This window comes from Nothoprocta perdicaria, unplaced genomic scaffold, assembly GCF_003342845.1.
Source record: "Nothoprocta perdicaria isolate Ctin4 unplaced genomic scaffold, notPer1 scaffold_200, whole genome shotgun sequence".
Taxonomy (NCBI): Eukaryota; Metazoa; Chordata; class Aves; order Tinamiformes; family Tinamidae; genus Nothoprocta; species Nothoprocta perdicaria.
Window position 1 is genome coordinate 986,944 of NW_020455206.1, and position 27,425 is coordinate 1,014,368.

Below are 27,425 nucleotides of genomic sequence, written 5' to 3' on the forward strand. Positions count from 1 at the left end.
CAGACACAGATTTATGCTGAATGTGCTTGCTTGTAGGAGGACACAAGAGACTGAAACTGAAGCATTTCAGAAGGCAGCAGTCCTTTCGTGCCACTAGGACCTGGGCTAGGAGACCAGCACCAGTGAGAGGCTGAAGCAAAAGGCCAGGACACCTGCCTTTTTGTTTGCAAGGCTGTTGAATTAGCTCTCTCCCTGGCAGAGTATCAAAAAAAGCTTCAGGAAGAGATTCTTTTTTTTTTTTTCTTTTTCAGTTCTTTGACGTCTACTTTAAATGGGCTCAAATCGGTGGCTACTGAATTTGCATGGCGTGAACAGGACACTCTCCTTAGAAAACAGTAAATTGCTTAACACTGCTGTGATATCCCCAAGAATTAATACAGAGGTAAAAAGTTCTCTGGGTCATAGAGTCTTAGGGGGAGACACTCACCTTAATTTAAATGAAACTTTGGAAAACAAAATCAACAAAATCAACAATAAAAACAAAGAAAAAAATTGACATGATTTGTCAAATGAAAAAGTAAAACATGCTTTCTCTTTCCCCTGGGAATCCCTTTACAACTTGCACATGAATTGGATATATCTTTTTTGTGGTCCCAACTGACATAAGTTGAATGTCCCTGACCTGTCTGAGCTGAAGGATGTCATTCCTTTAGCCTCTGCTTTGGGTTCAGGGGAATGATAGCTAAAGCCAGTAGGGAGCCAGCAAAGACTGCCAAACCTGCATAAATATCAGGGAGAGGGATAAAACATAGGACATAATATAGTGGGAGGGGAGAAGGATAAAATGTATTTCATCTCTTTTATCAAAATTTTTCCCTTCTGCAGGAGATGCTGATAAAAGGCACAGAGTTCATCAGCTCACTGCCTTAAATATGGCATGGATTGCTGCTTCTTACCTAAAAGAGATAGTAGGTGTCTTTATAAAATCCATAGTTGAGAAAGTGCTTATATATTTGTCTAACTTCAGCTTGGCGGAACAAGTATGTGAAAAAAAAAACCAAGAACATCAAATAGTTCCACTGATGTAAAATTCTTAGTTTTTGATGCTTGATTTAGCATCTATGATTGCTTTCCTTTCTGTTGGAAGGGGAAATTGTGCATGTGGTCCTAGATCTGTTCTAGCTGTTTGGGAAAATTTAGTGCTCCCGTGGGAGGGGATTTGATTAATAGGTATAACTGCATGAAGGGAGACTGTAGGGAGGAAGGGACCAAGCTCTTCTCAGTGGTAGCCAGTGACAGGACAGGGGGAAATGAGTGTAATCTGAAACACAGGAAGTTCCCTCTCTAGGTGAGGAAGAACTTCTTGACTGTGAGGGTGACAGAGCTCTGGAACAGAATGCCCAGGGAGGCTGTGGAGTTTCCTTCTCTGGAGATCTTCCAAACCCAACTGGATGCCACCCTGTGCCACCTGCTCTAGGTGTGCTTGCTGGAGCAAGGGGGTTGGACTAGAAGATCTCTAGAGGTTCCTTCCAACCTCAACCATTCTGTGATTCTGTGAGGGACACACAGTGCTAGGTCTGCCAGGCAAACTGTAACTCTCCTACTGGATGCTGAGACCAAGGTGGTGTAATGTGTCCACACCAGCCATTGCAGAGACATGGCAGAGAACCAGAAACTCCAAGATCAGCTCTTCAGATAGTAGGTCTTATGCCTGATGATTAGGGACTGTGACCAGAATGTCTGCCTATATGTGAGAGTGAGTGTGTCTCTGTTTGTGTGTGTGCACTTGCTAGTCAATATCTCCAGGGGAATTTGTCTTTTCTTGAACAGTTCCTCAGTACCGGCAAGCTCTGTGCTGGGAAGCCCTCTAAACGGGTGTCTGGGAAAGGCTTCAAAGATATTGGTCAGAGAGATATTTCTTCCCAGCTTACTAGCATCAAGGGATGCTGCACATGCTACTAATGCAGCTCAGCTCCTGCGCAGAACTGCAGCAGTGGTTTGCAATCCACCCTTACATGATCCTTTTCTGACAGATATGGATTAACACCTATATTCAACAGCTGGAGAAACTGAGGACAGAAAAAATACTGAAACCTCCCCAAGGCACTGGAGGATTTTAGCATGAGAAGGAGGAGGTGAGCTCTGAAGTCCTCCATCTCCAGGGCCATTTCCAGCTCTTGAGCCCACCCATCTCAGCCACACATGGAGGGGCACAGAGAAGCAGGATGCAACAGTAACAAGATGCAGGAGCTCCATGTCCCTCCTGCAAGCACCTCTGGGAACGGCATGGCTGAGTATGGCCTTGGGCAGAAGGAGAAGGCCGGCCAACAAGAGGAAGCAGCCGCGCTGAAGGGCAGGTGGCTCGGGAGGGACGGGTAGGTGCTCCAGCAGAACACCACGTGCCCACTACGGCTCCCACTCTCAGTATGGCACCCGTCAAGACCCAAATCTGCGCTTTCAAGTTAAGGGTATGGCTAATTCCCAAAGCAATGTGACTTTTGCTTAGATTTGGAGGCATTTAGCTCCTATAAGGAACTGAGGGCGGGCAGCTCAGCACTTTCACAGCTCTCAGGAATGCTGGAGACATAAATCATACATGGTTTGTCTCACAAATGGTCTCTTGGCTATGCCAGTGATGGCATAAAAGTGGAAAAAAAATTGGTTCCATGGGAGAACTGAGACATCTCTTCCAAGGGAATATGTCCTCAGCAGCAAATGACTAGGGTGGCCCAACCAACAAGAACATTAATAATGATAACTTGATTAATTCTCAATATTAATAATAAAAAAATGAGATAATTAAGGAAAATTGAAGGGGCCACTGTTCACACTCAGTGAACACTCCTTCCTGCTTTGGATGGAAACACATGTGAGGCTGTTCTTTTTTCTTTTTTCTGCTAAATGTACAGTTGCCTATTTAACATATATAGTACTATGGCTTATAATAAAGGTTGTGTAGATTGCAGCTTAATAATCCTTACATCCATTCAGAGGCGCCTACTGGATGTGGCTATTTACAAAAAAGAAGGAAATAAGGAGGGTACTGGGTGAGTCCGGGGTGGAGGGCAGGTGGGGGCGGCCAGAGGGAGCTGGGTAGGTCCTAGTGAGCAGCGGAGGTGGGCGGGCGGCACGATGGATGGCAAGGTTTGATATCCCCATTGGGCAAACGAGAAGTTTCGTTGCGGTACTGTTTGTGCCAGTCTGACAATCTGCGGTGACTACTTCTTGAACATGTCCTGCAGGGGTCCCGGGAGGTATTTGATGACCGTGTCCAGGATGCTCTCCTCTTCCTCCTCCTCCTCCTCACCGCAGCCAGGTGGGATGGCCTTTTTGGGGCGAGTCAGGCTGCCTTCTGCATTCGCTTCCAGTGCGGCCTGGGCCTCGGCCTCCTTTTCTTCCTTCTTCTTTATCCCGTACTGCAGGGAAAGAGAGCACAGCGGCCATCAGCAGGGCCGTCAGCGCCCACCGATGTGAGCAGGAATTTGCTGCAAAGCCAACCCAAACCCTCCCATAAGACTGAGAGCAGACCCAAAGTCCCTCACTTTCTGCAATAGACGCATTGTTGTAAAAAACGCATGCTTTTGCTCTTACTCACAGAGGCCAAAATGAACATTGCCCTAAATATATACATCTCAGTGGGCTGGCAGCACTCATTAGACAAGATGGTCGGTGATCATGGTGAACAAGCAAAGGAGCAAATCTTGGGCAATTCAGCCATACATCCAAAACAGGCAGCACATGCTTTTCTCTAATACATTTGGGAGTGTTGTATTTTACTAGTAGTGATCTTCCTCTCTTCTGCTAAGAAATTTGACTGCTCAAGTGCATCAAGAGCAACAATCATGGAGTAATGTCTAAGGGATATTATGGGCAAGGTCACAGATGTGGCAAAAAAATAAGCAGTAACGAAAATGAGCAAGCAGGACAGGACAGAAGGATGGAGAGATTGCAGTGAAAAAGAGACAGTTTTCATCTTTCATGTGTGTGAGATGTTTTATATGTCCTCTTCTCTGATCCTTTGGTATAAATGGGACAGAAAGACCTCACAGTAAAAATGAAAGCTTCACGAGAAACCCTATTCACACATCAAATTCTGCACTTTTGGGGGTACAGCTGACTCATACTGCTTGGAGAGAAACATCCTTAAGCTAGGAAGTGGAGTGGATAACTGAGATTTGCTACTCTCGCTGAGAAATAAAGTAATTCAACTATGACTTTACATCATTAGCCAGAATCTCATTTTATGGTTTTATATTAAGGACCTTAGATTTAATAGAAATTGGAGATGTGCCTGAGTGAATCTGACCTAGGCGAGAAGTGCTGCAGTGACTAGGACTTTCTTTCCAGTTTGTATTTTCAAGGCATCACCAAACAAAATTTCTGCACTACCAACCCACTCAATACTCAGCTTGCATACACCTCATTAATTCTCCATTGTTGCTGCTATTTCCAGAAATTTCAGAGATTTTGTAGGTTGTCGTTTTACGTGCTAAAAAAAAATAAAAAAGAGCAATCTGTCACATATAATACTGCGGCAGCAAGTACAGCAACTATACATGTAGGTTCCTCTTTTTATTACTAATAATCACTTCAGCTACATTAAGAAGGCAGTGGGTAGAGAAAGGACCTTTGGGATGAAGATGAAAGTCATTCACATTTGCTGTAGTAGGAACACTTGCCTCTATCAAGTGTGAAATAATTGCAGTGTAAGAGCCATACCTCTATTCGTGCCTTCATTTAAACTAAAATACCAAATGGAATTCATATAGCTCCTTCAGTACATAGGGACTAAGAAGATGCCTGTAAAGGCCAGCAAAATGCTTTGCAGGAATAAGAATTTTTGAAATGAAAACTATGTATGGTTTCAGGAAAGATCAAAGAATCATGCTGGTGCAAAGTGCTAAGCATTTTTTTAGTATCTTTAGTACAGTACTGCTGAATAGACATGAACTAAATGTTCTCATTATTTGTTTGGTTTTGGTTTTTTGTTTCTTCCATTATTAAAAAGCCAATTATTTACCAGCAATGCAAAAAAAAAAAAAAAAAAAAAAAAAAAAAGCCTTGCTGCTGTCACAGCTTTCAAAACGGCTTTCAGGTTTGGCAAGGAAATCCTAAATATTTCTGAGTGAAGAAAATATTTTTGCTTCCTTTCTCCAACCTCATCCTATTTAGTATTACAGCTTGCAAGGGTGAAATAGTAATTTGAAAAACAAACAAACAAAAAAATCTAATTCTCTGAAGTAATTTCTTCCAAGCCAAAATAGTCGTTAAGGTAATTCCCTAGTGATTTTGATACCCAGTGGATGTTGTTTATGAGTGATTTCATGGGGAAGGTATTTAAGACAAATGACGTTTCAGTCCAGATCTGAAGCAAAGGAAGCATCTGACTGATTTGAAGGCATATGGAAGAGAAGCTCCCATGGTGTAACCAGCCTATGGTGCAGGCAAGACAGCTTGCATGGCAAGACTGGGTAGCATCATGGAGGGCTGCCCATACACTGTTTCTCTGTCTGGAACCATAAACAACAATCTCTATTGTTTCCCATTGCAGTTTACCCACGGATTTGACCTTCTATGGCCAGCTGGAGAAGAAGGATAGTAATGGAGACAATGCCAATTGTAACAGCACTCAGATCCTCTCAAATCCTCCATCTCAAAGCAAGGGCCAACTCATGACAATTGATCATCCAGATCATGAACTGGATAAGCAGACAGAATGAAAACAAGAAAAAAAGACTCAAGTGTTGCTGTGTGTGGAGACAAAGGCAGCTTGAGAATCATAGAAAAGAAGGAGTACTGTCCTTGTCAGCATTTCTCTATGGTCCTGGGTACACTCAGGGTGAGAATATTGAGCTGTATGGACATCAGTTTTTACAAGACACTACCAGCCTTGTGTAACAGCTGCATCCCTCACACTTCTTCCCTGGTCCTGTTTGCGGGAAGGCTTAAGCATTTATTTTGGCAAGTGCCCTTTGAAATTAAATTCTTTGATAGCTCTTTCTGCCAGGCAGCTCCATCCTGCTGCTTCTGGCTCACAAATTTCTGCAAAAGCATCGGGTAATTCATCCAACCTGGATTTTACAGCTGTAAATTCAGACAGTTTATCAAAAAACTAGAGACCATAAGTGAGCCCAGCATATGCAAATGTGCATATGTGCAAATGACAACAGCATAGGACCAAACTGTTTGATCAGGGAGAGACAACACAATTCTTGTTGGCAGAGACACTACAACAAGAAGAAACAAGCCATTGACTAATTATCACATATAATACCCAGACAGGAGATTGTTTCATTTGGACAAAATATTCTTCTTCTGGAGAGCAATGGCATTCCATCAACAGCTTTTTTTTATGAGAAAAGATTGCCATTATCATGTATCAAAATGTTAATCGTTTATGAGAAAGTATCAGTTTTGAATAAATCATATTCTCATTTAAATTTGGTAGTATTTTTAACGGTTTTCATTAATCAAAATATAATATGACGTTTGGTAAGTGAATAAAATGACATTTTCCAGGTTCGAAATTGTTTCAAAGAAAATCTAATTGTAGGAATGAAATCCATAGGATAAAATAGGAAAACATTAGAAAAGGCATGTTGGAGTTTTGAAATGAAATATCTTAGTTGAAATGTGGAAATAGCTTTAAAATATAAATAAAATAATCCCCACAATGAACTGTTTTGGTGTTCTGATTTGCCTGGGGATGAGAAAACATTTCAGTAACTCCAAAAGGAAGATGAAGTCAATTTCATATTTATGTTCTCTCTTAGTCCAACCTCTAAAATCTTGACTGATTTGGCCATCGTATAGTTAGTGATGTAGAAATGTGACGTAAAGAGGCATTTTAACTATGTGAACTTCTGAACTTCAAGTCATTACGATGCTGGTTGCATAAGAACAGTGTTGCAGCAAGTGCCAGTAAATTAGTGAAGAGAGGGTTGCTGTATATCCCTGAGGAGAATATGGTATTCTCTCCTAGTCCTCTGGAAGAACTTTGTAAATTGTGCGGCCTACCTTTGCAATTTAATGAATGAATGCACACTACCCACACATTTCAACATATCAGTTGTGGTATATATTTGATGATTAATAAATATACAACATGCAACCTACTGAGAGCTATTGTGGAAATATGTTTATTGTCAATTGCTAGATAATTTCATCCAAACATATTATGTATTTTTGAGCTGTCTTTGAGCTACAGCTTGTATAGCTTGTGTAAGAAGTGGCAAATGATGCTATCCTACAATGTTATTCCTAACTTTCAGTTTACTTTGTCCTAGACAAATGAATAGGGATATGTCTGGTAGGAACTGACTAGATTTCCTACTGGTCAAGTGACCCTGCTAGTCATATAGGAACTGAGCAAGTGCCGTCCTGAATTCAGACAATTTTTTCATACCTTCTGGTTATATCAGTGAGGATAGCCCAACTCTTTTTTCCTTTGAAGCTTAGAAATTCCCTTCTAGCACTTACTGAAAGCATGGGCTTCCTCACATGTTATTTCAGCTCTCAGCAATGCACTGCACTGAGATTTCAAATCCCAGAATTCATAGTTTACACAACAACCAACATTACAACTGAGAGAAGTTCAGAGAACAACTTCTGATCACAAATCACCTGTGCATCAGCTTGCCCACAGAAGGCCCAGAGTGACCTGGATTCCTCAGACACCAGACAAAAAGAGTGGGAGAAAGATATCATGGTGCTTGATGCACCAGCAGTTACTGTTACCATATCAGGAAAAGACAAGGCTAATAAGGCTCCGCTCAACTTCCTTCCTATCTCTTTACTTATTCTTCCTTGTTTACACAGGAGATAGGTACAAAAAGTAGATGGATATGGAAATGTACTGCCTGACCTATTGTAAGAGGATATTTCAGTCTAATAGCAGTAAGAGTATTGAAGAAAAGGCAGAGTGATGAGCCAAAGTGAGTCTGAAATGGCAAACCACCACAAATACACTTCGCATTGCGTATGACAAGACAAGTGCAAAAAAAAAAAAAAAAGTTCTCTGAACATGAATGTATCTCTCTGTCAAATAACTAAACCCATAGGCTGGATAATGCAATAACATTACAGAAGAGACGGCTGTAGAAGAAGTGACAAGTTATTCCCTGGGTCTTGGAACTGAGTCTCCAGGAAGAGAATTGCAGTGAAGGACAAAGTGACCAATTATCCTTGGGTCCAATTTGGAACTGACTCAGTATATAGCAGCAATCTATCAGAAGAACTTGAGGACGTAGAGAAAACCGTGGTGATAGAGTTTTCAGGGGGATAGCAGGAAAACTCAATGACCATAGGGGAAAATGTGGGGAGAAGTTCATTGCAGAGGAAGCTTGTGTCTGAGAATTAACTGCTGCCAAGGCAGAAACTCTCATCATTAACATGCAAGGTGGGACTGAAGACCTTAAAATGTTAAAAGAGATCTCTTACAGTGTTCATCATAACCATGATATTTCTGCTAATAGTTGACATGACTATATGTTGCCAAGATATTTATAGTTGCTCAATTACAATTACAGTATTAAAGTAAAATCACAGGATCACAGTCTAGTTGAGGTTGGAAGGTATCTTTAGATATCATTTTGTCCCACCCCCTGCTCAAGCAGGGTCACCTAAAGCATATTGCCCAGGATTGTGCCCAGAAGGCTTTTGAACATCTTCAAAGGTGGAGACTCCAGATCTTGCAGGCTCCAGTTCATAGCTGTTTATCTTCACCACAAACTATTGGCAATATTGCTGTTTTTTTCACTCAGAAAGAGCAGCAAGCATTTCCTATTTTATTAGTTATCTCATTTTAAAAGAGCTACCTTAAAGACTGCGATACCTGAATTTGCATCTTCATATACCATTTGGGATAGACCTTATCTATTCTTACTCAGTCCTTTCAAATTGTATTCAGCTTCTAATCCACAGCCAATGCGCACACACACACACACACACACACAAAAAGAACAAAATTCATCAGTTAATCATAAAAAAGTATGGTTACAGAAAGCACAGGAAACCAACTGGAATACTCTTGCACCTCAAGGGTCAACTTGACTTGAACCAGTCCTGGACACAAGGATCTCCACTACTGAAATTTTTTTACTTACCCCAGAGCATAATTACTCTTTACAATTAGGCTACTCCCCTTCGCTATATAACCCATTTTTTTTTATGATATGCCTTTTTAAAAATCAATTTGGAAAACTGAAAGATACCACCTGCAGAAAGATACCCTGCAGAAAGATTTCCCTTTCGTCTGTCGTATTGTGCCTCATTTATTATATATACTAAGCCATTTTTTCCCCTCTCCTACCACTGGAAACCGCCTCTCCAGTTAAGATCTTCCCATCATGACCACATGAAACTTTATTCCTGTACCCCAAATTAAAAGGGTCCAAATTAAAGGATTTAGCATTGACACTTGTCTTCACAGCTATGCAAATTTGTAGAAAGTGGGGAGGGAAAATATATTCTTAAACAAAAGAAAGAAAAAAAGCAGCCTCACTTTTGCCAAAATGAAGTGAATCTTCCGAGGAAGGCTACAAGTCCTTCCACAGAATGGAAAATGATCTTCTCTTTCGCTTCACTTGTAAAATAGTTTACATACTTTGAGTAGTCCCTCCTGATTTTAACAATATTCTATTATTTTTCTCAAATGGCTAAGTATGGGGAATCACTGTGTTATATTTATTTGTTCTCCATATTAATATGTTTCACACTGCGATGCTGGCATGCTATTTAATTTACCTAGCATTAAATTTGATTTAATGAAATTAAAACAAACTTTGTCAACATGTCAGGGATAAAAATTCTAACTACACAAGTTAAAGTGTGTATAATAGAAATTTGGTTATCTCAGGGAATCTCAACATTTGTTATGAAAGAATAATGAATGGCTTTCTCCTATGATGATTACAAATAACTTCACTCTTCGGCTATATTATTCTATCTAAATTTCTTCAGTTTATACGATATAGAATCTGACATTCAAGATATTTATTCCATCGGGTGGGTATGTTCCTTTCAGGATATGGTAGAGCATATGTTGACACAGTCTGAGGGAAATAAGCTCCTAGTTTCCTACTTGTTTATCTCACCTATTGTACCAGCTGATGTTATAGAAACCCTCTAACTTCCTATTTCTCCTCTACATAAGACTAAGCTGCCATGGTAGCTAACCTGAGTCATTTCAAACATTTCTGCATCTGCTTACTCAATTCATTTAATTTTTGCATTTATTTTTTATTTTCTACACGTGCATTTACTTCTACATTTACTTTTTCCTTTCTCTCTTTCTTATCATTTACCTCTTTGCCCTCATAGCTGATGAGGGATCTGGGAGTGCTGCCAGTTGGAGCATCTGTGCCAGCTGTGCCTGAGCCACAGAGGAGCAAACAGAGCGAATGTTTGCTAAAGATTTCCTGTCAGTCAGCCTATCCTTCCTTCTAGGGCAGTTTGGGTGCTATGGAGAGGCTGTCCCGACTTGTGCCACCCTTGGACACCCCTTGGTCACCAATGGTCACCTATGGTCACCAATCTTACTGCCATGCTACTTTGCAGGTCTGCCAAGTATCAAGCATGGCTGTGTGGCCAGAAATTGAAGGGCATGGGGAACCATGTAGTTTCTCCTCAAATCCTCTTGGAGAGTGAGGAGACTTAAGGAGCACAGATCAGATCATATGGGTCAACATTTGGTTTCACAGTTGGTGCTGGCCAACAGAATTTCAAACATGTTTTCACATAAGGATTGAAAACCAATTGGATATTTGAGATCCATCAACCACTTTGAAGAGATGTGAACCACCTGATAAAGTGAAACAGAAGTATCTTTGCCAACAGGATATCCAACCTGCTAAGAATGACTTTAAATTAAAGTGAGGGAGAGAGACCAGTGGTTACATTAGGGGCAGTGTGAGCATATGAACCTCCAATTTAAGAAAAAAGAGGGCAAAATTGGAACTGGCTCACAAGTATGTTCCTAAATAACTATGTGTCAAGACCCTGCAGGGCAAAAAGTGGGATCACTCTATTCAAGGACCCGCTTAGAAGAATGGGATACAACCCTGGAAGGAAGAGGATATATGACTGGTATTCAAGTATCATCTCCAACCTCAAGAAGGGCCCATCTTAATGAGCAGGAGATCAAGCAAAGGCAGCAGGAGGCCTATGGGAATGAGTAAGGAGCTCCTCATCAAAACTGTAGGTAAAAAGGAAGTATACAAAAAAGGTGGAAGAAGGGACAAGTGACTCAGGAAGAATACTGAGACACTGTTTAAGCATGCAGAGGTAGCAGTGAGAGCGCTAAAGTTACCTGAGGTTGAACCTAGCAAGGGATGAGAAGGGAAAGAAGGACTACTAAAGTATATCAGCAGCAAAAGGAAGAATAGGAGTAATGTGGACCCACTAGTGAATGAGGCACAGGCTTTCCCTTCATGGAGAAAGTTACATGCATAGCAATGCACAAGTCCATGGACCCTGACAGGATGCATCTGCGAGTGCTGAAAGAGATGGCCAATGCCATTGCAATTCCCTGACTGAAAGCTAATCACTCCACCAGGGGTGGTTCTTGAGGATTAGAAAAAAATAAATATACCTCCTGTGCTCAAAAAGGGCAAGAGAATGATCTGGGGAACTACAGGTTAGTCAGACTCACCTAGATCCCCGTGAAGGTAAAGGAGCAACTACTCCTAGGTATTATTTCTAGCCACATGAACGACATGAAGGTTTTTCAGATTTAGTCAGCATGGATTTACCAACCACAACCTGGTAGGCTTGGGATAATTAGCTTGGTAGATCGGGGCAGAGGAGGGGATGTCATTTCCTTTGACTTCACAAAGGCTTTGGACAATGTCTCCCATTACATACTAATAGGAAAGATTGGTATTATGATTTTGGATACCTTTTTCTTATTTGGGGCTGAGAATTTTTTAATAATTTGCCAAGCAGGAAGACAATTTCTTGTCCAGAACATGAAAGATTTCAAGTTATCTGAGAGACTCTACAATGAGAGATTTTTCATGATTACCTGCTTTGTTGACTACAGCCAAGATCAACCAAACTACCCATCACATTAGTCACAACTTATTTCAGGGACTATCCAAAATTTGGGGATTATTGAATTTGGGGATTATTGAAGACCATATCAGAAATGAATCTTCACACTTGGTTCTCTTGCTGCTTTTGCCGCCCATTGACCAAGTAATTAATAATTCTGCTTCTTTGAAATATCTACTAGAACTGTCATGAAATGCAGGTAGGAGATAGAATGTTGGGCCACTGAGGCAAGCAGAGCTAATTCCTGACATCATGAAAGCCTGTGAAATTCTTTCAGCATTTTGAAGGGGTTGAAAGACTGCCATTCACAGGTAGAATTCACAGTTGTGCCTCAGAAAGAGAGAGAGAGAGAGAGAACGAGAGAGAGAGAGAAGGAGAGAGAGAGAGAGAGAACAAGAGAGAGAACGAGAGAGAGAGAGAGAGAGAGAGAGAGAGAGAGAGAGAGAGAGAGAGAGAGANGAGAGAGAGAGAGAGAGAGAGAGAGAGAGAGAGAGAGAGAGAGAGAGAGAGAGAGAGAAAGCTGATTTGCAAGTAAAAAGCAGAAACACAAATGACAATGCTCAGCAGATCCCCCTTGAATGACGATTGCAAAGTCCTTCTATCAGGAACCACAGTACTGTCAGAAGATGATGGGGTTTTTCTGCCGAATGCCTGCTTTTCCAGCTCAGTAGGAAAAGAGGGTTGACATTTTTTGCCTGCATTTACAGCAGGAGGACTTGTGTGTACTCCCTAGGGACATTTTTTACTATAGCCTTCCCAAAGGCCAGATTCCCTGCAGTGTCAGTCTTGAGTGCCCTACTAATATGTATGGAATTTTATCATCTGATGTGAAGCCATCTCAGTGTTCTGATAAACATGAACACTGCTTCCTTCAGTAGAGTGAGCCTGCCTCGAAGCAACATGCGCTGACCATTCAGATCCCTGTGGAAATATCTGCTGTACTCTCTCACTTCAGAGAACATTGCCTTGCATGCTCGTATCAATGTGTCCTGCTGAAAAGCTCTCCTGATGAGCGCACCGCCACTGCACCCACAGAAGATCTCTTAATAATAGTGGAAAAGAACTAGTCTGGAACAGTGGAAAAGGAAGAATCTGGAAACTGCCGTCTTCAATTGCATTGTTCAGTTAGGTGTCAGCAACACAGGACCATCACAGGGAAGGGATAGTGCAGACGGATAGACAGTCAATAAAATCGTGGAGAAGGGGCACCTGAGAAGCAAGGGGGTCTTCTTAACAAGACCTCTCATCTGCATCTTCTTTTGGATATTCATCTTAGGCGTGGTTGCTGAAGGTGACAACTTCTCTCTCAATGACATACTTTGCCTAAGAACCTCCTATCTCTTTTCCATTTTATTCAGCTAAGGTATTGCAATACATTCCTGTGGCAGTGTGCCTTACTCATGCATCCAAGAGCAGTATGGATCAATAGAAATGCAATTTGCTTTTATGCTGCACCACAACAGAGACAGAGGAAGAAAAAGAAGGAACAAACCAGAGCACAGCTCTCTAGGGCTAACCTAATACCACTGCAGTCAATAAGCCTTTCTACTTGGTCTTGAATGGAAGCAGTGTAATACCTCTCCCTTGTGGGTGGCTTGTGCAACTGTAAATAAATAAGTAAATAAAAAGTACTCTCTCATTGACTGTTTGCTTTTAAGAAAAAATGTTTCAAGTCATTAGGCCACAGACCATTGTTCTGCATGTTTATATGCACCCTTCTTGTTACCACATTCAGCTGACGCAAACTACAGTTTGAGAATAAAATCACGCCCCTGTATTAGAAAGAAGGACTGTATTTGAAAGATCAGGCAGAGATTTCTAACACATATATCATTAATCTGCAGAAATTTCAGCAGTTTTTTTTCCTTGTGCTTGCAAATATGCTGCTTTGCTAGCATATGCATCCACATCCACATGCTTGCTTATGCATTCACACTAAAAAGAATATCCTATTGCATGAAGGTCAAGCACACTAAGAGTGGATGACGTTTAGAAAGAGTTGGGAGAGGGGGAATTAAATTACTGCTGAACTGCAAAGATTTCCATCTTGTAATCAGAGAAGAAATCTCCAGAGTGAACAGAGAATACCTGACTCATGGAGAAGAGCACAGGATGAGAGACTCCAAAATATTGATTTTAGGCACCTGGAGGGTTGATTGAAATCACTACATTGATTCATGAGTGCAAGGCTTTAGATAACTACTGTATTTATTGCATTCCAAAGTATTCTAGCTCCCCACTGGAAAGCCTCTCCCCTAGGACATGGCTTGGGGCTTGGAGAAAATTCAGGTCATTTCTAATTTTTCAAAGCAGCTGAGACAGGACAATAAGTAAGGAGAGTTACATATTCCACATTGACAAATCAGAGTTTGATTGTATATGGTTTTAAAATGAAAATTTGGTTCTGTCCCTTGGACATGGAGATGAGGACAAGCTGCAGAAAGTTCCCAGGACAACAGAAGCATTGTCCAATGATGCTGAGCAAGTGTGTTCCTGGTCACACACGAAATGTGGTCTCTTTCATTTCAAATGTGGACATCTTCTTTTTTTTTTTTTTTTTTTTCTCAAGAAAAATTGCCTAGGAGCTGATAGCTATGACTTTGGAAATGCACAAATATATCCATTTTTGTGTCCTCAGAAGAATTTATGTTATGAATCGGTATCTGATGCATTTTATATAGGCATATATACATGCCTACCTAACTATAATATATATATAATATTTATATAATATTATATATTTATTTTATAAACAATATATATTATATATTCAAATACTTAAGATAAATTTGTGTTTATGTGTGTACAATCTATCATATATACTTACCTATATATTTTTATGAGATCAAGATACAGGCTGTAAGATACTCTTACTTTCTGCCTCCTGTAAATCCTGGTTTTTCTGCCAAATGAAAGATTTCTTTTCAAATACCACCCTGGAACAAATAACTCAGCAGATTGCTGCATTCATTTCAATTAGATACATCTATTTGCTTTGCATAGTGTCTATTTACCATGTGTGAAAAGCTCTTTTCCTTTCTTTTCTTCTTTTGTTTTCTTTATTTTTTTCCATACTCTCATGTATTACAGCCCCTCATTTTAAGCCTGTGCAGTGTGTTTTTAGGCATGTTTAAACCAGGTTACAGCACAGTTGTTGCTGTGGATGAGAAGTACAGGGTGAGAGGGCAGGTTGTACTCCCAAGACATGTCATGGAAAAGATCCAGGCAACAGAAATGAAAACAGCTACTTCTTCTCTCTGGATACAGGGAGTTCATGAGACTAAGAAATGATTATTTTCATATGTGACCAGATCTGCGCTTGCAGGGACTGACCCCTAAGTGGGTGATTCATTTCAAGTTCAGCTCTGAGCAGATAAACTACGTGAGATATCTGTGCCTGGATCTCTTGGCAAATCTCTTGAAGGGAACAGTGGATTTTTTAAAAGTGCTTTGCAAGTGCTATTCTTGTTTCTGGCACGTTGCATTCATTTCTCTGTGCATGTTTTGGCCCTTCCTATTATGTACTTGAGGTTGTCCTTGGTATTTTGTAGCACATTAGCATGAGAGCTCTTGAGGATGCAAGAATGTGCTGTCTGTAAGTAAAAGTGGCAGGGAACAGAATACATCATGGCAGAACAGGAACGAACATAGAAAGCATTCTGCAAGTGATACTGTTGTGTGTGGTTGAAAGTGTATGCCTGCCCAAATTCCCTCTTGCAACAATTCTTTCACTTCATAGGGTGATTACATTCAATGATGTTCTTCTAATCACAGACATATTCCTAACTAGACTTAACAGTAAGGCTTAAGATCTTCCTGGCTAAAGTGAAAGGTGCTAGAATAAAAGAAACATAGAATCATAGAATGCTTAAGGTTGGAAGGGACCTCAGAGGTCATCTAGTCCAACCCCCCTGCTCACGCAGGGTCACCTAGAGCACGGGGCACAGGGCTGCATCCAAGCGGGTTTTAAACATCTCCAAAGAAGGAGACTCCACAACCTCTCTGGGCAACCTGTTCCACGGCTCTGTCACCCTCACTGTTAAGAAGTGTTTCCTTAAGTTCCTGTGGAACTTTTGGTGCCTCAGTTTGTGGCCGTTTCCTCTAGTCCTATCACTGTCCACCACTGAAAAGAGGCCGCCCCCTCCTCCTCACTGCCTCCCTTGAGGTATTTATAGACACTGCTCAGGTCCCCCCTCAGCCTTCTCTTCTCCAGGCTGAACAGACCCAGCTCTCTCAGCCTTTGCTCACAGGGCAGATGTTCCAGGCTCCTGATGATCCTTGTAGCCCTGCGCTGGACTCTCTCCAGCAGCTCCACATCTCTCTTGTCCTGGGGAGCCCAGACCTGGACACAGTCTCCAGACGTGGCCTTACCAGGGCTGTGTATAGGGGGACAATCACCTCCCTCGACCTGCTGGAGACGCTCTTCTTAATGCACCCCAGGATCCCGTTGACCTTCTTGGCCACCAGGGCATACTGCTGCCTCATGGTCATTGTGTCAGGCACCACGACGCCCAGGTCCCTCTCTGCGGGACTGCTCTCCAGCAGGTCAACCTCTAATCTGTACTGGTATCCTAGGTTATTCCTCCCCAAGTGCAGCACCCTGCACTTGCCCTTGTTGAACTTCATGAGATTTCTAACCACCCAGTTGTCCAGTCTGTCCAGGTCCCTCTGGATGGCAGCACAGCCCTCAGGGCTATCAGCGACTCCTCCCAGTTTGGTATCATCAGCAAACTTGCTGAGGGAGCACTCCATGCCTTCATCCAGGTCGTTAATGAATAAGTTGAACAGGACCAGACCAAGCACCAACCCCTGGGGCACACTGCTAACTACAGGCCTCCAACTGGGTCAGTGCCACTGACTACCACTCTCTGCACCCTGCCATTGAGCCATTTCTCAATCCACCTCCCCATCCACTCATCTCACCCCCACTTCCAGAGCTTGCCCAGAAGGACGTTTTGAGGGACGATGTCAAAAGCCTTGCTGATGTCCAGATAGATGGCACCCACCGCTCTCTCCTCAGCTATCCAGAATTAGTCATTATCTAGCATTAGTGAAATTAGAATTATCCTGCCTTAGTGAAATTTGTGAAGGGAAATGAATCATGAGCATGTTCACACCAGGACATTTTGTGCATATTAGACAAATTTATGAAATAAAATAAAGGATAGATCCAGTGGATGCCTGGGCAAATCTTTGGCTCATCCATACCTCAGCTAGTACATTTCTGGTCTCTTCCTTCAAGGGATATAGTAGCCTGGAACAGAAACAATTTGTCTGAGACAGGGTAGAGTTCTACAGTATTATGACATTCTGCTCGGAAAGGAAGATTGGCTACCCTATGTCTTCTCTGGTTATCAAATGAAGTTAGATAAAAGAGGCTGTTTGTCAATCAATGCAGAGTGGAGAATGTCTTGCCACAAAATAAGGCAAATGAAGAATACTGTCTTGGGGTCTAGTGGAGACCAGATAAGCACCTGGACATAAATCTGGTAGAGCAAGCCAGAGACAGACACAAGAACAGGAGCAGCCGAGCCAATGAAAAACAAGAGGCTCTATGCTAAAACCATGAGAGACATAGAGGAGTTTAGGGAAGTGTGTTTTCTTCTTTCACTTCTCTGGGCATTTGCTGACGGCAACAGTTGGATTTGAGATATTGGGGCTGAAAGGGCCTGGCTCTGAACACATACAGCTGTTCTTTTCATTTTTAAGAGCTGTCTCTGACTCAAACAGATTTGACTGAGCTTAGAGAAGTAGAGGTAAAATGTTCATCATCAAATGTGCACCAGTTGCGCATGCTGAGGCAGAAGCTGGTCTGTAAGCAGAACTAGCTGTAGAGAGCCAAGGAAGAAGTTCATTCAAAATCCTTTGTGCTTCTCCAAGCTCTTGGTAGGTCCTGGAAGGCAGAAGAGTCATTTCTTCTTTGTGGATAGAGAAGGTCAGTAAAATTCAAAAGGTACTGCCTAATGGAGCCTACTCTGAAACACAAGAGTTATTTACAGGGTTGCCACATGGAAACATAACAGGCTCCATCCACATCATTCTCACAGTGTTATTCTGCCCTCAGTAACTCTCCTGAACTGATAGAACAAGCTTCACAGGTCACTAAAACTCCCTCAAACTTTCCACTTAGATTTTTCTCCTTCTGTTGCCTATATCAATGTTTTCAAAGATGATTTTGCTGTCAGCACAGGAAAATGTAATTCTGCAAGTGCAGAAGCTTGGGAATGATTAGTTAGGTGATTATCTCTAGATCTTGCTGTGAGACTCTTTAATTTTTGTCATCATCCCCTTGAGGATTCTGCTGCATGGATTCAAACCTAGCCATGTCCCACTGTGGCTAAGCACTCATTAGCACTCCCACCCTGACAGCAGTCCATGGAGACCACAGCTTTACCACCAGCTCAGAGCTGAGATTCAGTAAAATCAAAGATATTTAATCAGTTCCTTTCAAACCCTTGACACATGCTTCCCTCTGAAAGACAAAAAGCCATTCTCAGTGCCATTAGCAATGCAACAGAAGAAAACTCAGGCATTAAAATGCCGTGAAAATGGCAAGAGCACTTATGACACCCAGAAAGAGCAGACAGGGACATATGAGTGTTTATTCATCTGCTGTAGCTCTTCACAGGGATGTGGCTGTGTATGCCTAAGTCTGCAGGTCAGAAACTGCAATGAACTTTTCTTCTTCCTTGGGCACTTTTTAACCTGGCACTTAGTTTTCTTGCTACTTGATAGAGTTGTGGAAGTCATATTTGCAGCTGATAGAAGTTGATGAGATGTCTTGTTATCATAAATGTCTAACTGAACAGCCTGGCAGGATGCCCTCAAGCTCTACAGTACTACAAGGTCGTCTTGCCATCACAAGTTCAGAGAACCAACATCACTTGTGGGCAGCTGCTATGCATTACATCTGCATGTATCATCTCCAAAACCCACACTAGAGATGAGGTACATGGCATGCATTTCCTGCTTTTTAAATCACCACATGAGACTTCCTCATTTTGGTTGGTCAGACATGGCCAGGGTCTAAGAAGCGATGTTTAGCATTCCCTGTTTGCTGGATGAAGTCTCATGTAATTCCAGGACCTCTGCCTGTACATCCAGTTTCTCCAACATCCAGTTTCTCAACAGGCAGAGATCCTGCACAGTCTGAAAAGTCAGAGCCTATACATTCAGTTGGAGAAACAAACAGTGAATGGAGGAGCTTGCTGTACTGCTATGATGACACTTCCATTTTTCATGCCTTTAAAAAATAAATTTTTTATGGAGAAAAAGAACCCAACGTATTTCAGCTCACTCCTGCCAAATCCTTTCTGGATTCCTACCACATTTTCAAGAGCTCCTGAGTAACCACCCAAGTGTTTTTTCCCCTCTAATTTTAGGAAAGATTTCATTGTATTTCCACCAGGAGGGAAGTGCACATCTCTGAAATTTTAACTTCCTCCTAGACATTCACCTTCCAGAAAATGGACCAAGACAAGGGACACAGGCAGTACATTCTTTTTCTCTCTCTGGTTTTAACTAGGGTGCATTTATTCTAATGTAGCAGTGATCTTTTGTCTTTGCACAAACATGCTGCTTTTTTCATTGTGTTTGCCTTGAGGCTTTGTACAAAATAGATTTTACACAGCAAAACCATTTAGAAAAGCAGCAGCACTGAGTATTCACATAGAGGATATCTGATTCCAGTTAATCTCATGTTAACTCTCTAAGTCAGACCAACCAAGACTAGCTCTCCTATTTTTTCAGTGGCTGAGCACTTCACTATCCTTAATGAGTCTCTCCGGATTCTTGCACAGAACAGAGTTTTGAGGCTGGGGGGCAGGACCTTACAGCCAGTCGGAAATTGAGCACTGGATGGCACCAGCTGGCAAACAGTACCTGGAAGGAAATTCAGTAGTAACTGGGTATACAAAGTCATAGCCACGCTCAACATGTGCAAACTCCTACCGACCACTGACTTCCCCGCACCTAATCAATGTTTCATTCGTTTCTAAGACCATAGTTTTCCCTTCATAAAATACATGCCTAGCAGAGTCATGAACCAGTAGAAATGATGTGGCTTCACATGTGACCTGCTTTCCAGCTCCTTAGGCAAAATATGAACAGATATTCTTCAAGTATAAAAGGGATCATTAAAAGGAACAACAAAGAAAACACTTAACTGAAATAAGCTTTAGGAGGAAGATTGTTGTTTATTTGTTTATTTGTTTTGTTCCTCCATAGGGTGAAGGTCCTAGCTGTTCAAAATGCTGCTAAGATCTGGAATATTTTATTTATACTTATTCTTTCTTCATTTTTGTGTGTGTGTGTGTGTGTGGAATTAGAGTGAAAATACATTTAAAATCTCTGTCTGCTATCGGAAAATAAATCCTTTGTGGAAGCAAGTGTCCCCTTCACTTCCAGCAGAGCACTTAGGACGCCACTAGTATGCCACTAGTATGCCACAAACACACAGAAGAACCTGGAACAAACACAGCTCTGATGTGGAGGAGGAATATCATTGCCTCTGGGGTGCACTAGAAAGGAAAGGGCTTCCTGTGCCCAGAAGAGAGAAGTCCGTAAAAAGACTCAGCCTAGTTTTCAAAAAATGCAAGAACCGTGTCAGGACAAGTAGCTGAGGTAAGAAGCGATTCTAAAGGCAGGACACCTCACTGACAGTGTGATGGTAACTGGCTCCAGAAATGCCCAGGTGCTGCTTCAATTACCCATCAATGTGCCATCACACACCTGCTTTCCAGCCCTGCACAGCAGTCCTGGGGACACGTTCCTATTATTCATTAATGTTGCATGGAAATGATATTTGTCTAGCTGTTCTGAAAAATGCTTTTTATGAGGCTCTGACTTCATCAACCTTTATTAGAGCAGGCATGAGACTCCCAGCAGAACAAGCACTGTGGACAATGAAGAATTTGGGGAGCGGGAAGTTGTTTTCTGTCAGTGAACTAAATTAGCAGTTATTAATGATATTGTTCACACATTAGTAGCTTTGTCTGCTGAAGTATCTTCTGGAAAGTGCATTCAAAAGAAAAAACGAAACACCTCCAGACATGGGAACAATTCCCCTCTCTGCTGTGTTGGAGAATGCAGGACTTGCCTATGGCATAAAGGGCAAAACCTGGGGAGTCCAGCTGTGAGGAGCAACAGGGTGAAGAGATGCATATAGACTGCAAAGCGATAGTTTAAGAAGCCACGACTGGCTAGGATGAACTACAGTGACTATCAGTGTTCTCCTATTTGGGCCACTCTTCCCCATGTCTTTGCAATAAACCTGGTAACTGGGTAAGGGGCCCAATTGCTTTCTCACTCAATTTGAGACAGTCTCAAGATAAGCATCTGATCTGAGCTAGGTCTTCTCTGGTCTGTCGAGAGATATGCTGCATGCTGTGGACATCAGTGCAGCCCATCCTAAGGCTGGATGTTGTTCTAAATTGCCTAAATCTAAATCTAAATTGCCCTCTGGAGTATGTATTCCCTTCTATGCAGCATGGAGGAAGGTTGGATCACCCTCTGGTAGTGAGACAACTAACAGTTTGGTTAAAGTTGGATAAGATAAATCCATACCTGAAGTCTGGTTGTCCCTTCAAGGACAGCGAAATTCTCTCGGGGCTGCTTCTGTTTCCCTCTTACTCTAAACCCTATAAGGCGTCTTTTGTGATTTTTTTCTTTTATATATATTTATTTTTAAATAGATATTTAATTACCAGCTCTCATTCTGACTAATCCACTAAAATTAGAAAGCGGCAAAGTTCCTGATCTTTTCTTTTTCCTTCTCTCTCTTCCTTCCTTCGCTTCCCTCTCTAAGGCCTAATGAATTCCTCCTGCAGCCTGGGAATATGTGTGGGTTCTGCTAATGAAAGCTGGCAATAGCTGTGAGGTTTGCTGCAGCATGTCCCAACTAGCGGCAACGCGGATTGTTTCATGTGCTATCACTTCACAGCTAACAACTCGCACAACGAACAAGAAGGCGAGAACCTTTCAAAAATAAGGTTAAATCAGCTTCATTAAGTGCTGATGCAGTACACTTCTTGACTTACTCACACATAGATTCATAGATTTTATGATGGTCTTCCTGTAATTCTCATTTCCTTACAAGAGGACTTCTTTGCTGCATGCCATGTCTTAGCTCCTTCTAAATGCAGGGACTATCTCTCTGAGGAAGAGAATATCAGCTTCAGTGAGTCCTGTTTTTCTGTCCTCTCTTGCAAAAGGAAAATACCTTCCACTCAAGAAATATGGAAAAAAAAACCCCACCTTTCACAGAATTCGAGGCTGTCAGATTTTTTTTTAATGCTTTCTAGCTGGTCACCTAATGGGAAATATGAAAAAATAAAAGATCATTTCGAATGGGGAACATGCAGCAGGGTTAGACAAGCTCCTGAGATGCTGAGCCTGATGCCTACCCCAGCGATTCTTATGGACCTTTTCCAATGATTTTGCAAAGATGCAAGGTTTCTGCAGGGATGAAACTCAGCAAAAGGTTTTGTCTTAGCTTTTCTCCTGTGCACATGCTAAATCTCAGAGCAGCAGGGCTGGTCCCCAGCAGACTCCGTCTACCATTGCTCACCTGCACACTGCTTGCAGTCTTTACCTGAGATCCTCCCACGCTGACTCCATAAAGGGAGCCTTAAGCTTTGCACAGCAGCGTGATACCTATATCCCACCAACCAGTAGGAGTCCTGGAGAACATTTTCACTACTGGGGGAAAAAACAAGATTTTTCTATAAGAATAAAGTTTTATCAGCCATTCCTTTAGTTTACATCCAGTAGTTGTATCTTGGAACAAGCTGTGCAATCATGCTCAGATGCTGCTAGCAGTAGACATGGGGGTGTGGCATGGCAGGGGGGCCCCAGGCCTGAACGAGAAGGAAGCCTTCGTGTTGGTGGAGTCTAGTGTAGCAGGGAGAGCATAACCGTCTGCATACATGAAACCCAAAGCATTTTTATGGTGCATAATGTCCTCCAGACGTTACCTTAAGCTTTCTGCAGCTGTGACCTGTACCAGAGTCCTACGTTCTTAGCATTCCTTCAGCAGCTTCCTTCAAACTAAGACATTAAAATTTTAACAGGATTTTCACTGGGCATTCAGCAGAATATTGCACTGTGGTTTAAATAATGGGCTAATTTCTGTCTCTTTTCATCTTTCAGTGTGACACAAGACCCAGACAAATCACCCAGAATCAATGCAGGATGAATTAGGAAGTAGAAAAAATGGATTTGTATGCAAACTGTTTCTGGATGAGTACCAGAATTGGGCTACTTTTGTCTTGAAGTGTTTTCCTGAATTCATTCAGGCTTTTTGGCACGCCCTTCCACTCAGGGTGATGAAAAATGCTCATTGTAGACTAGGAATCTGACATGCTTAGTTTCAGCAGATCTTTCACTCCTCAGAAGGTTTCGGGAAGGCATGGGAAAAAAAAATTGGATTAACACTAGGGAATTTACTTAGAGAAAAATAATTTCTGCTCTTTCCAGAGGTACAGGCATGCAATTGTATTAAATATACTACAATAAACTTTTTGTTGAATTGATCAGAGATTATAAAGAACAGACTGCAAAATGACTCCACCAAAATAATCAATACCCCCAAAAATATGCTACTTATTCTTAATTCTAATAGGCAATGTTGAGAAAAGCATAAGCTTAGGCTTTCCAAAATGCTGAGCTTAAAGATAAAAAGAATAGAAAGACATCACTTAGTGTAATATCTCAAAAACTGTGCAAAGCTTGGAGTACCATGCCACCTTGCTCGCATGATGCGATCCATCTGTATGGATTTCATACAATACCTGGTCCCCATTATTAGCCATTTCACAAAAGAAGGATCAAAAATGATCAGTATAACTGGTTAAAGAGCCTCACAGGAACACTTTTTCACATGGTTTTCCCATTCTCTATATTCTTCCCTTCAGTTTTTGGGTCTTCTTTTAAGCAAAACTGAAATATGCTGTGAATGATGTTCATGTTCAGTGTCTCCCAGGGGTCAGTCCTCGGTCCGGTCCTGTCCAACTTATTCATTAACGACCTGGATGAAGGGCTGGAGTGCTCCCTCAGCAAGTTTGCTGATGAGACCAAACTGGGAGGAGTAGCTCATAGCCCTGAGGGCTGTGCTGCCCTCCAGAGGGACCTGGACAGACTGGAGGACTGGGCGGTGAGAAACCTCATGAGGTTCAACAGGGGCAAGTGCAGGGTCCTGCACTTGGGGAGGAATAACCCTGGACACCAGGACAGATTAGGGGTGGACCTGCTGGAGAGCAGCCYYRCAGAGASGGACCTGGGYRYCRTGGTGGATGACAAGATGACCATGAGGCAGCAGTGTGCCCTGGTGGCCAAGAAGGCCAACGGGATCCTGGGGTGCATTAAGAAGAGCATTTCCAGCAGGTCAAGGGAGGTGATCGTCCCCCTGTACACAGCCCTGGTGAGGCCACATCTGGAGTACAGTGTCCAGTTCTGGGCTCCCCAGGACAAGAGGGATGTGGAGCTGCTGGAGAGAGTCCAGCGCAGGGCTACGAGGATGATCAGGAACATCTGCCCTGTGAGCAAAGGCTGAGAGAGCTGGGCCTGTTCAGCCTGGAGAAGAGGAGGCTGAGGGGGGCCCTGATCAGTGTCTAGAAATACCTCAAGGGAGGCAGTGAGGAGGAGGGGGCGGCCTCTTTTCAGTGGTCGTCAGCGACAGGACTAGAGGAAATGGCCACAAACTGAGGCACCAAAAGTTCCACAGGAACTTGAGAGAACACTTTTTGACAGTGAGAGTGCCAGAGGCCTGGAAGAGGCTGCCCAGAGAGGTTGTGGAGTCTCCTTCTTTGGAGATGTTTAAAACCCGCTTGGATGCAGCCCTGTGCCCCGTGCTCTAGGTGACCCTGCGTGAGCAGGGGGGTTGGACTCGATGACCTCTGAGGTCCCTTCCAACCTTAAGCATTCTATGATTCTATGATTCTGTGATACTGAACTGACCTTCCTATGGTCACATTCTGCTAGCAGTAGCCTTCAGAACCTCCAAAAATGTGTTTTCACTGTGTCCTTCAGTTTTCCTCTGGGGATGTACAATTACAGAATAAGGGCATAGCATTGACACTTGCAAAATATATACCAGAGAAGCCTGCAAACACACTGTGCTTTACCATATGAATCTTCAGGGTTGAGTTAAAACACTGTCACAACAAAGCTTACACTGGTAAGGAAATACAGGTCAAAGGTAATGATAGTTTTGCTACTGGCTTTACTAAAAGCTCAAAGAGCATGATAATTTGGTTTTTTTGGAAAAAATCTGCTGATTTTTTAATTTAGCTCCCTTGCTAAAACTGTTGAAATTGTGGAAGAGCAGAGCTAATCTAACATCAGTCACAGCACAACAAAGTGCCTTAAATGCCTTGAATGCCCTAAGTGCCTTTCCTTAAATGGTCTGAAATAATGCAAAGGCATTTCCAACACTAGGAAACATATTATCAGCAAATACATTTCCTTTCTTCTCTTACCTGTTTTTTTATGGTTTGTTTGTTTTTGATAACATACAGCCATGGTTTTGAGGAAAGTAGCATTTTTTTCAAAGTAGAAGAAGAGTTCTTATTTTCACAATCAAATGAAAGACTGGAATGACTGGAATGAAATCTACTACTAAACATTATTGTCGCACAATGATTCATGTATGTTTTTTTGGGGGGGGAGGTGAATGTTAACTCCTTTGCTTAATCTGGCTTGCAAGAAAAGGAAACAGATCCTTTGTCCTTTTTTTACCCTTGATTGTCTTCATCTCCATAGTAAAAACACTCAGTCGACCTAGGTCCAAAGGCTCATGACAAGGCTCAGTAACAGTCTTGTGCCTGCTAACAAGGATTTTGTCTGTAATACCTTTGTCCATTTAATATGCTATTTAAGGCTAATAATTCACATGTAATATCATGCAAAGGCCGAGAAGCCTGAGAATCAGCTGCAATATGATAAACCAATTTTCTAACCATCTACAAGAATCAATTTTCTGTCTTCCAAAATGAGGATTCCAAACAGAGGCTTAATGAAATTATCTTTTTTCTTTTTCTGTTCAATTTGGCCTCCTATCCACTGATCTCACTGTCCTGATATCCAGTATTTATGCTATCAGGCACTCAAGTTTCCTCTTTTCATATGCTGCAGTTCCTATTTAACATCATGCTTGGTTATGATTGAAATAAAATATTTTATTTAATTGTTGTCTCATAATATAAATACATTGCTTGTACGTCCTGTACTTAGAAGGAAGTTATTTATTGACCACTGCTAGATATTAATCATTAGAAGTTCTGCAACTTCCATCTGCACATCGTTGTGATTGTTAGTGCAACTTTTTCTTGATGCATTTCAAAACAAACCTCATTTTATCATCTTTTAATTTTGCCAACCCTAAAGTCCTGCTTCTGCCCATTTCCTTTTTTTACAAATTTCTGTGCTTTGTACCAAATTGACTGTACAATTCATTTCCTATTCCTATCTTTTTTCCTATTGTATTTTGATTGGTAACTTTTTTAACCTCCAAGGTTGTCAAGACTTCCTATAAAGCAGCATGCACCTGGTAAGGATATAATGTTTAAATGCTTAAATACGTTCCTCAAGATTGTTGCATCCATAACTCTTGTAAATTGCACTCATTGGAAATACCAAATCCATGTAATCTGTTTGTTTAAATTTAGCTTTGCAAATGGCAAATATCTTTGATGATATGATGAGCTGCATCCAAGAACCACCCATCTTTTAGTATGAGATGAATTCTTGTTTATTTGTCAAGACAAGGTCTAATATAGAATGCCCCTGTGTGAAGACAACACTTTTTGAGCTAGGAAAACTATTTTCAAGGATGCTTTTAGCACTGGCAGTAACAGACTTGCAACATATGTCTTTCCAGTTGAACTTTGCCTTGATAATGCAGGTTTTCTGTGTTTTCTAGAAAGCTGTTTAAGAAGCTAAAGAGGTAGTTGGCTGTTTCCTACTGCGCTATAGCAAAAACTTCCACCTTGTCTTGTATATGAAGCATGAGAACTTTGATCCATAATTGTTCAGCTACCACCATTCCAGAGGAGGGTCTTGATGTTTTGGACAGAGAGCTCCAAACTCCCTTCCCTTTCCCCCCACTCTCTTCTCCTGAAGGTTACAGCAAACTCACACTCCGTTCATGCAAACCTTACTGTGATACAGCAGTGCCAACACCATACAAGCGGTTTCTTCAAGAGGAGCAATACCTAATGTATCAGGCACAGGCCAAGCTCCCACCATCACTGTGGGTATTGTGAGAATGTGCCTCCAGGATGAGATTCTGGGCATACTGCATTTTCATGGCCCTTCTCTATGAGGAGATCCATTGATTTTCCCATTGTCTATCTGCTTGCCCAAGTCCTGATTCTCAAGTCCTGAGCTCTGCTTCTCTTGGAGGCACACACAGGGCTGTGCTTAGGAAAATCTCTTAG

The 27,425-nt window shown here is 41.9% G+C and overlaps 1 protein-coding gene across 1 annotated transcript in view; it reads right to left on the reverse strand.

Annotated features, from left to right (window-relative positions):
• Nucleotides 1–1,514: 1,514 nt before the first annotated feature.
• CPLX1 (complexin 1) overlaps nt 1,515–27,425 on the reverse strand; it is a 98,868-nt gene continuing 72,957 nt past the window's right edge. The window contains exon 3 of the mRNA XM_026038061.1: nt 1,515–3,356. Coding sequence (XP_025893846.1) covers nt 3,159–3,356 — 198 coding nt within the window. The 3' untranslated portion in view covers nt 1,515–3,158. The remainder of the gene's footprint in view (nt 3,357–27,425) is intronic.